A 15,937-nucleotide genomic window follows, 5' to 3' on the forward strand; every position below is an offset into this window, starting at 1 on the left:
CTATTGAGTGAGTGAGTGAATATATTCTGTTTATGGACTGAAGTAAGAGAATGGATTGTCTTATGCGGATTTAGAAATTACATTTTTGACGGAAAATGAGTTATTTGGTTTTATTGGTGTCAGTAATTCACCATTGAACTGTATTTCATGCTTGTAAGAACGGAAATTAATGATTGTAAATTACGAAGAATAATGCCTCGTTTTTATTCATGTAAAGATGGCATTCAAGGAATATCATAATAATGGATTTCTTTCTTTTTTGCAAGAAATAATCAAAAGCTATGTGTTACAGAAAAATTGTGTCTGTTTTGACACCTGTTTTCTTATATGTAACGTTATATGTAACGTTATGAAGTTCTGAGTCACGACAATCCATTGCCTGTTTATCGAAGTGTTTTCCTAGAAGCATTACGATGTATTATGTGCTTCGATGAATATTGTATACGTAGGTGTGAAATAGAATAGTAAATATCCCTGCGGGGAAAAAACAAACTTTGAAAATAGGTTTGTTTTGTTTGTTTGTTTGTTTTTTGTTCATCTGTAAACATGGCTTGATAGCCCTTGGTGCAAACATTTATGTACAAGCGTTCATGTCTCCAAATTGCGTGTTTAACAGACGAGGACTTAGCGAGGTTTTGCAATGATTTCGTACGGTTTCGGCAAAAGAGTCGAGACGCGATGTCCGTAATCGTAGTTCGGTTCGATTCCGTCGGGAATACAGAAGGACAAGTGTTTCACTAGGGTCACCACGAAGATGAAGAACTCCATCCTGGCCAGTTGTTCGCCTACACACACTCGACGGCCTTCAATGAGAAAAGTCCACAATAAGATTACGCAAAAAATAATAATAACAAATTATGATCTATACCAAATAGGCCTTTATGCATGAGGAGTGGATGACTGCATCAATATTAGTAGAACACACCGGTGAAGTCTGAGGAAAGTTTGACAATCCATTCAAAAGTAACTAACAAAGATTTATAAAGTTTTGGTGCCACCAGTCCTGCATGAGAAGTCTACGACAGTTCGCGACAAAACTGCAGGACAACGATGAAAAAAAAAAAAAAAAAACGTAAAGAAAGTGTATACAAAAAAGATAAACATTTCATTTCTTTCAAATGAAAAGTAAACATTCCCTCGACTTATTAATGACACATTCTGAAAGTAACATTATTCCCCTTGCTTTTTGAAAGGGGTAAGTGCTCTTTCATTATGCTTGAAAAGAGAAAATATGTTGAATTCTCTGTATGGAGAGGAGGGTAGGTTTGTGAAATACTGACGCTATGATGCGGGCAGCAACTTGAGGGGTCAGTTGAATTTGGGATGTTCTTCAAATTTCTTATCTTCAGACCACTTCGAAAAGAAATCTTGCACCATTCTTCTCGTTTCCTCTTCATGATCTTACAATTGAGTTTGACAAAACAGACAAATTGAACGTTAAATGTTGTACACATCTTGTTGAAAGATTGACAGACCGTTCAGTCGTTACCTCTCACATAAGTTTCTATCACAAAGATGTAAATTCAGAGAAAGCTTCATGCAATTCTGCAAAAACAACATTATCAGAAATTAGTAATATCATTTCATTTTAAGTGTTTGTTTATGTCAATTCTGTCAATTACTGTCTAAGAACTGTTCTGCAGGTTAATACTTTGTATTCTGTTCTCTTCTCTTTTGCCTTTTGTCTAGCGAGTTATACATTTTGATTATTATCTTGTCGCTCCAGAATATGTCATGCTTACCCGCCCCAAAAGGCATATATGCTTTGTTCTTCACGAACTCAGTGCCGTCGGCATTTAGAAACCTCTCAGGTCGGAACACTTCCGGGTCACCCCAGATTTTGGGGTCACTGTGTATGGCGAGAATGTTCGCCATGATTGTAGCTCCCCGAGGGATGACGTAGTCCCGTACACTGACATCTTCTGTGGTTACGTGAGGCAACCCAAGCGGCAGGACCGGACGAAAGCGAAGAACCTCGGTGGTAAAAGCGAGAGTGTACGGCATCTTTTGAAGATTAGTACCAATTACTATTCCCTCAGAATCTTCTATCTTCTGAATTTCGAGCAAGATCTGTGAATGTTGAAAGGTGTTAGATTAACATCAAACTAAATACAGTGTTTATACGATGTTCGCTTAAACGATTGCATTATAGGCCTACACTGAAAGGAGCAATCAGAATATATGTAGCAAAATCAATCACTCGACGACAGCATTTATATCAATAAAGACAACAGACTATGTTACATGCCAGTGTTAGATATCAGTCAGATCGTGTTTATTTGGCTGCAATGATAACGATGGATGATCGGAAAAACTTAATTTTAAGACTTGGTTTGTCTCAACCTACTAGTACTTGATTGTCATAATTGTGAATTTTCTTTATTTTTATCTCCCTATACAATTGAAATTTGTAAGATCGCAATTGCTGATCTGTAGTTCAATAAACATGTCGGATCTTACCAATTTCATTCGTAGAAGGAGACAAAACTGAAGAACATTCACGCCTAAACCTTTCCCTCTGCTTAATATTCTCCCTGCTTTCAAATGATTTCAGAAATATGATAAGAAAAAATTAAACCAAAGATTGATATATGCCAGGAATCATTTATGCCGCCAGAGATAGATTAGTGCATTTTTTATTCTTCCTTTTTTTAAAAGTCTGAGTAATTTCAATCTTTCTTGGATGAATAATTAAACAATAAAACAGAGGTTATGAATTTTCTTCAGTCAAAAATGGAATGTTGGCAGTAATGGCTGCATGCTGTTGCGCTGTTGCGTCATTTTTTTTTTCTTATTTGATTTGATAAACGGGGGCCCGTTGCATAAAAGTTACAATTATGGTAACTTTGCCATCCAATGGTAACTTCCATGGAATTCTTGATTTTGATCGGCTGTTGAGTATTGTTACCATGGTATTGTTGAGTATTGTTACCATGAGTATTGCTACCATTGGATGGTGAAGTTACCGTAATTGTAACTTTTATGCAACGGCCGGGCCCCTGATCTGATTTAAATGGATTCTTTATCTGCATTCCTTTTCATTGAAAATATAACAGAAGGCCAGATTAACAAAGTTATTGAGTAACATTTGAACAGTGGAAATAAATGGGCAAGTCCAAGATAATGTCCCCTCAGATGCTCAAAATTCATCTTGATTTTATCAAAAAGTTATTGATATCATGTTGTAGCCAAAGAGTTAAATCATATATTTCCAGCAAAGAAAATATTGAATTATGCAAATTTATGCAAGAAATATGGCCTTGATTTGCATAAATCAAAAACAAACCTTACGTATGGGACAAATTATAAATATTCATCTAAAATCAGTTGAATTTGTCCTTGACCTAGTTCCTTTATGGACATGACCCCTGTATGAGTTAGTATAATCTGCAATTGGTAAGACAAGGTCAGCACATTAATTATGCAAATTATGCACTTTCCCAGAACATAGTGTCCCATACGTAAGGATTTGAGTATGTTTTTTTAAGTTTTTTCTGAAGATTTGTAACATTGACCAATCATACTTTAGGAAGTTCTAATTTATTCATTTCAACTCCAGATTAGCAAAACTAAATGAGGAAATTTAATTAGTCCTTCATCTTATAACTAATTAAAGTTTGCTTACGTATGGGACAAATGCCTTACGTATGGGACATTACATGCAAAGTGAATGGGAAAACCGCCTTTTGACATGGATGCTATATGTCCTTACATTTGTTTGGTTAATGGTTATCTTTGCACCTACTCTGAAGGATATGTCTATATATCTGCCTCTCCTACTCAGTTGACCTCAGGGAGAGTGTAAGAACAGCATTATTGAGTCATTCTATGATTAAGAAAGGAAAATAAAGAATATTCATTTATACTTGTATTTTCTTGCTTTCATTACAGGCTGTGCAGCTGGTCTTAAATTAACATTCCCCGTTAACATTTTGATATTGGACATTTTCTTAATTCAGTTATCATTTTCAACTTTACCTCTCTACAAAATGACTTTGTCCAAGAATGGGATTCTCTGAGTGTCATCTTAGGTGCAGTACACTGTTCAGCATGTACCACAGGTTGTACAGCCTCAAAAGCGAAATCAAAACAATTGTGCTTATGGCGCGCATCAATGACAACATTATAGGTCTTACTGAAAAGAAAAATCACTTAAGGTGTGAGCAGGTAACTTTGTCATTACTAGAGTTGATAGCAAAGGAAAAACCCTATGAGAATACTTTTTATTTTGATATGATTGTTAATATTTCAACTGCTCACCCTCAGAATATGTCATGACTTATCAAGGTCATGAACATGATTTCTGAAAATCCTGTAAAATGAAGACTATAGTTTACATTTGCTATAAACCACAATATCAATACTGGTTCTGTGGTTGGAGTGCTAAAAACACAAATTACACAAACAAATAGGGAATTCAATATTCTTTTCTATTTTGTGTTTGAAGAGACAGATGTGCTCTGAGACACCTTCATCAACTCATACTTACTTTGTACCCCACATCTACACAATTATCAACATACATTGCAATCTGGTAGTGTATGATCAAATGAGGTTATTAGAATTTATTCAAAATTGTAATTTGCAGATCAGTGAGTTACTTAAGTGTTTCAAATCTAGATTTGAATGTGCAAATGATAATCTTTCCTGTATCACTACACAAGCATGTATGTATGTACAAAGTAACACAAATTTTGTCGTCTTTGGTTTCATAGACATGAAGCCAAGCATTTGAAAAAAAAAAAAAAAACAGCATTGGTACATACATTCTTCTATCTCCTTAAAATCTAAAACTTTCATTAAAATTTGATTGATTTTGCAGTTCAGCTAAAATTCACGTGGCAAAACATGATGATTACAGAGCAAAATGAAGTACTCTTGTTGTTGTTGTGTTTTGTGCTGCATTTCAAACAATTATAAAGCTTTATAAAAACTTAGACAACTTGCAAGGTAAGCCTAGAGCTACTGAAAGTACCCACTTCAAACTGTATTTGCAAATTACATTGTACATGACATTTGATTCTAAAGTTGAAATTATCAAGACTACAAATTAGTTATTGTACATGTACATGTATGCTATATCAAGGTCACAAGCTAGAATTCGCTCATTTTTTTTTTTTCATTTGATGAAAAAATATTGACTAGAGTAATTACAAATGGGCTAGAAATAGAGTGTCAGTATACTATATCTGTATGTGTAGACATCATGAGGACAGTGTTAATGCATGACGGAATCCAAACTAAGACATTTAATTGTAAATTGGTAATTACTTTTATTTGATTTATTTTAGCTTTTGCTAGGTACCTGAACCGGGAAAGTACCCACTTAGAAGTCTATTTCATTTGTTACATGTTGTAGCATGATTTGTGGAACTGAATATGACACTATGGGGAAATTTAAAGTCATTCCCATGAATGCATTTGTGCACTAAAGACAAATGTCCCATACGTAAGTTGAGCCATGTCCCATACGTAAGGTGTACTTTCGTTAATTAAACCAACTTCATGAAAATATGCTTTATTCTTTTGCAGTGAAACTTTGCTGAAAGATACTTCAGTATTGTACCTTTCTTCACTTCCAAACAGAACTTGATCAGTAAGGTACTTTCAGAGAATTTTCAGTTCAAACTTTATTTTGAAAAATCCAGTTTTTCTCTGGTCCCATACGTAAGTTGGCATATTTTTCTTAATAAAACCATTAACCCAAGGTCAAATGGCATCAAACTTAAACACAATATTCTTCTCAGGGATACCAGTCCTCCTGATGATAAACAATAAAATCCAAGTGCTCCTTCATTACTTTTCAGAGGTTTGAAATCTCTGAATGTCCCATACGTAAGGTGCGCGATATCTTGGACTTGCCCAAATGCAAATCGGTGAATAATTGACTTAAATATGTACAGCAACATTTTTCTTAATATTACAAAATATATACGAGCAGGTGTTATTTACTTATTAAGAAAAAAAAGATTTCACATACCTGCTGTTTGAAAAATTAAGCAACTCTATAAGTGAAATAAAAAATGAAGGAGACCATCATCATACACCGATGTTTAACAAGGGCAAAGGCCTCAGAAATACACATTGAATTATTATGTACAGTACGATCATAGATATTCCGCTCACTGAGCACTTGCCAAGTGGGGAAACAAATGCGAAATGGTGCATAGTGTAAAAGTGTAGAAAGTTTGTGTGTAAACGTATAGCGTTTACACAAGAATGTGAATTTGCTTCTTACTAACTGATAATGTTGAGCCTGACAAAAACAGTCAAGTGGCATTCCGAGAAGTGATTTCATGAGCGGTAGAGTACAAGTCCCTTGGCTTAAGTCGTCTTTGGAACTGGTATATGCTAACACCGGCAGGCAAAGTGTTGAGCAGCAGCCCACAATCATAAGGCAGAGGTAATGTTTTTATTTTGCTTTTTTTTTTTTGAGGGGGAGGTGGCTGTCAGGGGTAGTGCTTGTGGTTCGGTCAAGTATCAATTCACCTTTCCCTCCCTGAAGAATCTCAGGAAGAACTTACCCTCGGAAAGTCTGTGTCATCCCACCCACGAGTCATACAACCCACGAATTCAACATTAAAAAAAAAAAAGGTCCATGAGTCATACAGCCCATGAGTACGACACCAGGCAGGTAAGGCCCATAGACAAAAACAGCCCACGAGCTGTTTAACATTACAACACAGGGTTTACTGTGTCGATATCGTACGTGGGCCTTGTTTGCTTATTGTCGAACTCATGGGCTATATAACTCGTGGATTTTATGATTCGTGGGTGTCAAACTTGCGATGTGCACCCGGAAACTCAGTTCTTTTCTTCCCCCCCCCCCCCCAAAAAAAAAAAAAAAAATCTCAATTTTTTTTCTCTCTCAATAGTGTGTGTGTGTGTGTGTGTGTGTGTCTTATTCTCTTTGTGAAATGTGTCTCATCATGTTCAAACTGACATCCAATCGGTGAAAGACAATTTGCACATTATTATTTAATTTCCTTTGACAATCAGTACTAACCTTTTCTTGACAGCTCGGTAAACCAGCCAAGAAAAGAATTGCCCATGTTATCGACATCGATGTTGTGTCGGTGCCGGCGACAAAAACGTCAAAAAACGGCATCCAAATGTGCTTCTTACTGGGAAGGGTCTGCTTCTTGCTGTCCGTTGTTCGTCTTTTCTCCTCGGCAAGAAACATATCGACCAAATCTCGCAACTCATTTTCATCGAATGTCTCTTCATGTTGTTTAATCTCTGCGTTGAGGAAATCTCGGATGTGCGTAAGGGCACAGCGCTCTTTCTTCAGTAAGAAGAGTGGAGCATCGGGGATCAATACAATGTCACTTCCGAATATGGTGTTGATGCTGGAGATGACGTTTCCTACTTTATCGTCGGAATCCTCGAATCTACGCCCAACAGTTATTCGGGCGATGACATTGCAGACAGCACGGTTAACTAACCTTGCGGGGTTAAAGGAAAGACGATCTTTTGCAGCAAACTCTTGGACGAGCAGCGTCGCCTCTATCTTGGTTTCATTGGCAATTACCTGTTTTCCCATCCCGAAGTGACGCAGAGCCGTCAGAACAAAGCGGCGAGTGTCAGACCAGACGTCGCCCTCGCTGAAAACTACGCCACCTACGACAGAGGAAGAAGATTATATATTCATTATTGGTCCATGCAAAGAATAACATGGGTCTAGGGCAATTACCCTATATAATGGTGGCAATGATAATAATGATGATAATAATAATAATAATAATAATAATAATAATAATAATAATAATAATAGTAATTATAATGATAACAATAATGATAATAATAATAATGATAATAATAATGATAATAATATTAATGATGATAATAATAATGATAATGATAGACTCTCCCATAGCGCTCATCATACCTGAAAAGATATCATGGCGCTGTGGAAATGTTGAATTTGTGAATTTTGAATTTGTGAATGAACGAGCAAATTTCGCGAAGTGTTTTTGGATATAAACTTCGAGAAATTTTGTCAGTGTGACAGCGGCTATTGATCGATGAACGTAATTGTCGCCATGAAATGCCTCGCATAATGTGTATACCACGTAATATTTCAAATATTATTCATTAATATCAGATGAACTTCGAAGCTTTCTATTTTCATGTCTGGGTTTTGTTTGTGCGGTTGTATCTATTGATTTAAGTAAGTGATGATTAAAACATTGAACTCATCAAAAATGGAAGAAAAATATTAGTGGAGATAAGTTTAATTTATGCATTTTGCATTTATAGCCATCAAATGCCTTACCTACCATGTAAAGATTCAAGTATCAATTAAGCAAAATGAGATGTACGCAAATGTTCTCTGCTTCATGTCTGAAGTTTGTTCCTGCGTGTTCCTAGAACCATCTGTGTTGATTGCATAAATGAGTGATGAGTGAGACTTCGCTTTTATTGCCATTTTGAAGTGCCTTGCCTACCTTTCAAATATTCAAATATCAATTAATATCTAGTCTACGTCGACGCTCTATACTCTGGTCTGGGTTTTGTGCTTGTTTTCCGGTAAGATTAATTTGTGTGTGTAATATTTGTGTACTGAGTAATGCTGCAGTCATTCCACGCATCAAGCATGCACTTTGTGAATCAAAAAGGTATTTTGTATTTATTGTCATCAAATGCTTTGCCTATTTTAAATGAATGTCAGATTCACGTCGACGTTTTCAACTTTCGTGCCTGCTTTTTGTGTTTGTGTGTCGATAGAACATGTATTTTTGTGGGTATAGTATCTATGTAGTGTGTGATGCTTTAGACGCATCAGGATTCCAGCCCAGTAGCCTACCCTGCGCACGATATAATCTACAGGTTCCGTCCATACGCGGTAAATTATAATTGAAAACAAATTTCCCTCCATAGCCTTAGTTTTCATTTCATCCAAATTTTAGATTTGGTTCCGACATCCAATGGCATTTAGGCAGTGCAAAGTATCAGCCACAAATTATCAAAATAATGAGAGAATCGTTACGCAAAGTTTGCACAGAAAGAAAGAACAAAACAATAGACACCCAAAGAGATAAAGAATTCCCGCAGAAACAGAAGGGATAGTTATCTCACACGGGTCACCTAATTATGACTGACTGCAGTCGCAACAGGTCTGTTTTAAATACAGTTAAACATATTTATGGCGGTCATCCAAGGGATATGAAAAGAGAAGTTGTTATAGACAGATGGCCGTCACAGAGAGGAGACCCCTAAGACAGGTTTGATTGTACATTCCTACGCTATTACAAGTCTGTACATTTTCTGCAATATAGAAATATCCCTTCTCCACCCTATCCATGCTATCCCTCCGTCATAAGCAGCCCCTTCCTATACTATTGCGTATAATATATTATGTAATATTACTGGTGTGAAATGCATTTCTGTAAAGGCAAACTCTGACGTTATATCGATATACCAAGAGTATAGATAAACGTACATTAGCTGAAATTTAATGTGAACAGTTAACGGATAAGAGAAATGTACATTTATTCACAGATTCATAGATGATTGTACTACTTATAAAAACATTCCTGTATGTAAAACCCGTTGAGTGGAAACAAAATATTTCTTGAGAGTGATAGCTAGTTGCATTTCACCTGTAAAATTCCTTTCTTTACAAAATTAATAGCCAATTGAAATGAAATGTAAAAACCGTCCCATGCCTGCCTTAAGACCCATGGATAGATGATGTGTCAAATGAAATAATTGCAGAATATAGTAAAAGATTGATTGATAGCCACGTATGCACAGATAGAGCGATTGAGTTATCTCCTATAGTACCTTTGGTATGGTCCATGATGTTTTTGAAGATCGGAAGCTTTGGTCGACCGGAAGTCAGGTTTGCTTGCTTGACCAGTACTTCGTCGACTAGAGATGGGCTTGAGATAAACACGAGTCTCTGACCTCCTTCATGCAGGAAAGCGATGTCTCCGTACCTTGTAAATTGGATTGATTTGAAGCAGCCACATTATGGTCAGTCAAGTGTCCCGCATGTCAAAAAAACTCGGTTAATCGGCAAATTTAATAATCTTTGCTTTCGGCGATAAACTAAGTTTATAGGTCGATAAATCGAGTTTTTCGATTTATGGGACATTTGGCTTGCCATAGACATATTAAACCTTATAGGATCGAGCTCTATTCGCATTCAATATAATGCTTCATAGAAAAAAAAAGAACATCATCTATGCCAACTTTTACGCTAATTCAATTACTTCTTCTTCTTTTTTTCATTTGGACACGAGTTTTATTTGTCTCATGCTGTGACCAAAGACACAGTCGCCATGGTTTCGCTCATGGCTGCTTAAAGCAATAATGTTTTTGTATATCCATCTTCTACAGCACTGTATGTCTGCTCGTTCCTAAACATTTAAAAATTATTCAAGTACAGGTTTGTGTATTCATATGATAATTAGTGTTCGTTGTGTGCGTACATGTGTGTTTATGAAACAACGGTTTTGTTTTGAATTCTAAATAGAGTATGTTAATATTCTCAAGCTATTTCATATAATTACCATTTCTTTTATGAATTCACATTGCAGGAAATGCAATGTAAAATAGTTGGTTTTAGGATTAGAAGGAACCGTATATAATGGCACATGTATGTAAAGGTTTGGGGTAAAAAAAAAAAAGATAGCTATCAGGAAGCGTTAACACTAACTTTTTATTAATGCTCGTGATCCGCTGCAGGAAATTTTGAAATGAGAAAAGTCGGCTGATGAAGTGGAAAGGGGACGGCTTTCTGCAGGGCCCTGGCGGGAGTTTGTCGGTAACATGGACCCAGAATGTTCGTATGTACCACGTGATTGCTAGAGCAGCAGCCGCTGCCAGGAGGGCGTTCTCCTTGAAAGATGATAAGATATCGGGAAGCGCCATTTCCGTTGACGAAGATGTGCTGTGTGCTGACCTGGATTTCTGCAGGGGCAGAGATAATGTCGTATGGTTTTATAGGACCTTTTCTTTTCTTTATTAATACAACCAAATCCATGCTGGGCAGTGAAACGATATGAAATTCATGCTGTTGAAAATATTCAAAGTAGTGATTGAAAAAATATGAAACGTGAAATGGGTCTGCTAGAGAAAAAGAAAATCAAATGAAGAATAAGATAAGCCTGCTGAAAGCTGAACCCTTTCATTTGTTTGAAACTAGCAACTCTACAAACCATTGTCCCAAACTATTCAGAATGGTGTTAACTGACAATGCTCTGGATACACAAGGCGGTCAGTGCATGATCTGTCAGTTTAGTCTAGCGGGCATTCTAATACCTTCATGCAGCTATCATCACCAATTATACGACAGATCAACTTATGATTGCGTGCTATTGAATATGAACAATGTCTGTACAGTCATGACAGTGATACGTTATATTTACTTGTACTTTAAAACGACTTCTGTTTACGATATTCTTAAGATCAAAGTATCATATATATATATATATATATATATATATATATATTAGTTATACCCCTTCTCACAGTCTATATATATATATATATATATATATATATATATATATATATATAATACCTCCCTGCCTATTCATTGCAAATGAAATGTCTAACTTTATACAATCTATTGAAAACTAAAGGATTCTAAAGTAGGGGACTTGTAGTTCAACCAAACAAACCCTCCCCCCCCCAAAAAAAAACAAACAAACAAACAAACAACAACAACAACAACAACAACAAAACACGCTAAAGACTAAAACAAAAACCCTCCGATCATTTTTCTTTTTACTATATATAAAGATATGAGGAGACAAGGTTAAATGTTGTCCGTTTTACACCACCACGTTCCCCTTATACCTGCCCTGCTTTGTGAAACTTTGACCATGCGTTGGGAGACGATAAAAATGTGAAAATTGGGCCGTAATTACTCGGAGCCCCCTCTCCTTCCCAGAGCCCACCCCGGATCCCCCATGAACATACTAACTTAGTCACTGGTGTATACTTCCTAAGAATAAGAAGATGTTCAAAGATTTTTTTTTTGGAAAGCTTTGCAGGTAGGGGGAGGGGCATGGTGCCCATATGAACAATTGAGATCCTATCACCCAAGAAATTGTACCTGCCAAGTTTGGTAAAAATCCTTCATAGGGGTTTAAGGAAAAACCTGAAAATGTAAAACGGACGACGCGAGACGCACGACGGCCGCCGAACGATAAATCATAGCAATAGCTAACTTGAACATTAGGTGAGCTAAAAAGCGAGAAAAACTATGGTACCTTAACCGTGGGATGCTATTTCCCTGTAGATAGAGCATGTGTGTGATATAGCTTTTTGCAGTGCTTTAAATCAGGTGGTAGTATACACATTCGAACAGTTTACAGCGTGACGGTGGTAAATTTGATAATATTCATTTTAATACAAGTATGACATTAAGGCGAAGAGTTAGAGGAGGAAAACAAATAGAAGATAATAAATAGCTGGAATACAATGTTAGATTTATACGTATATAAAGCCAATTTGGAATTGTCAACAAATAAACACGGCAAATACAGGCTTGTTGCCAAAGGAAAAATAAGAAAAATAGCCGAAATACTTACCGATTGTTCTCCAAGGACTAGCTGCCACCTGCTAAACTGCGGCTACCTTTCAACACTTCTGACTTTAATAGCAAATGATGCACAAATCTACTGGCAGAGACGTACTTTCAAGCCCCCAGTACACCAGTGGTATTACATACTGTGAGAAGATTCATCAGCTATGATTTTGCTGCGGTTGATTTGTTCACATCAGTGGATGATAGGGGTAATGTCAGGGTCGCCGTATGGTACCTTGACAAATAGCATTGTTCAGCCACTTATATAGGACTCAAACAGAGTGACTGTGGCTCACAAGGTACACGGCAATTGAAGTTTACCCATAATGATCAACATACACACACACACAAACACGCACACGCATGCGCACGTACACACACATGTGCACGATTTTGATAAGAGGGTGTCCAAAAATGTTGGTGTGAAAAGTCAATACAAGTATTGCATTGTGGGTCTCTTTTAAAGGGTGTTACGAAATGGTTTACGGTCCGGTATTCGGAAGGTTCGTTAATCCGAAAATGAGATAAAGGTCTGTTATTCCGAAGGTTCGTTTATAGGAAAATGATGAAAGATTCGTCATTCCAACGGTTCGCTGATCGGAAACCGAAATAAGGTTTGTAATTCCGAAGACTCGTTAGTATGCAACTTGTTTTCATTATCCGGTAAACGAACCTTATTTCATTTTTCGGATTAACGAACATCTTAGGTACGCTATATAGGAAATTATTGTTTTCAGATTAACGCACCTTCGGAATAACGAAACTTATTTTATTTTCAGATTTAAGCACCTTCAGAATAACGAAACCTATTTCATTTTCAGATTAACGAACCTTCGGAATAGCGAATCTCACCCTACGAGGTTCTCGGGTTGCTCTATACTGAATAGGTATCCCGTGAATCCTGCCTCTGTCATGTCTGTTTAGTGAATCTCTATCAGTCAGGGAAACTCTCGATTTCCCGGAAGAGGCCGTTATCACGGAAAGTCGAGACAGAGCGTGGCTTTACGTAATCGCCAAGGATTCCCATGCTGAGCGAGACTGTGCAAAGTGAATTGTGATGTCTTTTCCATCTCTGACATATAATTGGAAAAGAAATTCTATAAAGTAGTCAACATGGAGGCTCATTTTTATACGCACATAATATATGAAAGAAAATTAAATTTCTCGTCTATACTCGAAGCAAGAAAATGCGCTGCCATGTTGGCTTCGTGCTATTCAGGAAAGAAGACACATTAGTTTTCAAATAATAGCAAGGTTAGCCTTCCTCTCGGAAAGTCGAGAGTTTCCCTGACGGCCATTGTAAACTTTTTCATACATTTTGAAATCAAGCATAATGATCAGACATTACATCTCTGTCTATCTATTAAAACTCAATGTGCTCGGTTACATTGTGTAAAATGACAGCGCGAGACTGTATAGTGCGCCCATTACAGGGACTTTTTTCTTTGACCTTATTTTTTCTGCTTCTCCTTTTTCTTCTTCCTCTACTTCCTTTTCTTCTTCTTCTTCTCCTCCTTCTTCATTTTTTTTTCATGAATGTTATAGCACTCAGACGGAAAAGTCTTCCCTTCAATGAAATTTATCAAATTAAAGCATAAATCCATAGCATAGATGAAAGCGTAAATCTTCCCACAAGCATCTGCTTCAATGTAGGTTCCCTCCACACACGATTTTATTTATCCGTCATGAATGTACCCTTGAGAATTATTTCAATTGATTTTGTGCTTTCTAAATGCTATTTGTATAGAATGAACTAATAACTAATAATTTATGTGTCACTTTACATTGTCATGGATGGATGTTGTAAACACAACACCATATGATTTGCATGGAAACTTGGTAAATGAAATAAAATGAAACTTAGAGAACAGAATGTATATCTGTTTTCCTGTCAGTCCAGTCAGTATCAGAACACTCACACATACACACGTACTTTTTTCAGCAACATTTATTTTTGATTCCACATGATATAAATGAAATTTACCAAATCACTTCGAATGTGTTAAAATTTAACAAAACAATAGATTTCTTTTCAAGTTAATACAAATGAATTAATGCCGATTCAAAAAAACAAACCCAAAACCCTGTTATCGTGATCAAATGATTCAATTCAATTCAATTCAATTCAAAGGTTTTATTTTCACTTCTTTCAACAGAATGTACAAAAAAATATAGATTCGACATGCGTTTGAAGGAATGATACATAGATAGCAAAGAATAACATTTGTCAATAATCATTACAAAATTAGGCATTTTTCATACAGACATATTCATACATTCTGCGAAAAAAAGTGGAGGTACCCACTCAAAAGACTATGCTTGTACAACGTGGGCACCTCACAGGAGGAAAGAAAAAAAAAAGGTGAAAACTTAACTACAAGTGTGCGGGATGAAAAAAAGAAGTGGAAGAGGGGAAAGGGAAGAAGCAGAAATACAAGTAAAGAGACGAGACAACTAAAAACAAAAGCCTGATAACCCTGTTATCGTGATCAAATGATAACGTATAATCAAACAGAGTAAACATATAATATTACTTTCACTGATAAAAGAACACCTCTCTGCCAACCTGTACCAAAAATATCAAACCTATATAATTATAGGCATACATTTTCCCACTAATCCCACATATGTTCCTGTATATAATTATTATAATTACTAGCCTTAACATTATCATTGACAAAACACTCACCAATATTGCCAATTCTTCTCCTTTATCATAAATCTCATATACTTCAAACATCCTCTGTTAGGTAGAGTCGATACCATCATTAATTGTCACTACAACCCTCCTCCTGTTTCTATTGGTTCCGTCCTCCTGCGTCATCCGACTAAACCAATGTCACAGTATAAATATATATATATATATATATATATATATATATATATATATATATATATATTATATTATATATATATATATACATATATATATATATGTAAGTATATATATATATATATATATATATATATACATATGGAGAATTTGTTCGCAAAAACCGATCAAGTCCATTTTTGAAGATTTTGAAGTACGGTCTCTGTCATAAAGTACAAATTACTACCTTTTATATTGGTCACTACATATAAAGGTATATTTTTGAAGTTATGGTCAAAAGAAACAAAAATTTTCTTATTATTCTCTTTATTTTTCTTGACCTTTAATCGCAAATATCTCCATTTGGCAAATATGGACTTATCGGTTTTTGCAAACAAACACTTCATATATATAAATGTATATATATATATATAATCATATCAATATTTGATAAACAATAGAGCAACGAAATCTCAACTGCTATATATCAGCAGCATCTCACGTATCGGGTAAGGGGACCCTAATGCAGCAACAGACAATCTTGAGATTCATTTCAAACGGACTCGTATCATGTATTTAAGAAA

General features: G+C 36.0%; 1 protein-coding gene across 1 annotated transcript; it reads right to left on the bottom strand.

Annotated features, from left to right (window-relative positions):
- Positions 1 to 624: 624 nt before the first annotated feature.
- LOC140245286 (cytochrome P450 2U1-like) lies at positions 625 to 10,878 on the bottom strand. The gene is made up of 5 exons (XM_072324870.1): positions 10,802 to 10,878; positions 9,787 to 9,941; positions 7,007 to 7,620; positions 1,743 to 2,070; positions 625 to 803 (listed from the first exon to the last, which is right to left on the bottom strand). Exons 1-5 carry the CDS (start codon positions 10,876 to 10,878, stop codon positions 625 to 627), a joined length of 1,353 nt encoding a protein of 450 aa, XP_072180971.1.
- Between the last annotated feature and the right edge of the window lie 5,059 nt (positions 10,879 to 15,937).

This window comes from Diadema setosum, chromosome 22 (assembly GCF_964275005.1).
Source record: "Diadema setosum chromosome 22, eeDiaSeto1, whole genome shotgun sequence".
NCBI classification, from domain to species: Eukaryota; Metazoa; Echinodermata; class Echinoidea; order Diadematoida; family Diadematidae; genus Diadema; species Diadema setosum.

Excerpts from the sequence above, each read along its gene's own strand:
- LOC140245286 (XM_072324870.1), bottom strand. The coding sequence starts at position 10,878 with ATGGCGCTTCCCGATATCTTATCATCTTTCAAGGAGAACGCCCTCCTG. Across the intron at positions 2,071-7,006 it reads TACCGAGCTGTCAAGAAAAG|ATCTTGCTCGAAATTCAGAA; the intron begins GTTAGTACTGAT and ends CAACATTCACAG. Across the intron at positions 804-1,742 it reads ATATATGCCTTTTGGGGCGG|GCCGTCGAGTGTGTGTAGGC; the intron begins GTAAGCATGACA and ends TTCTCATTGAAG.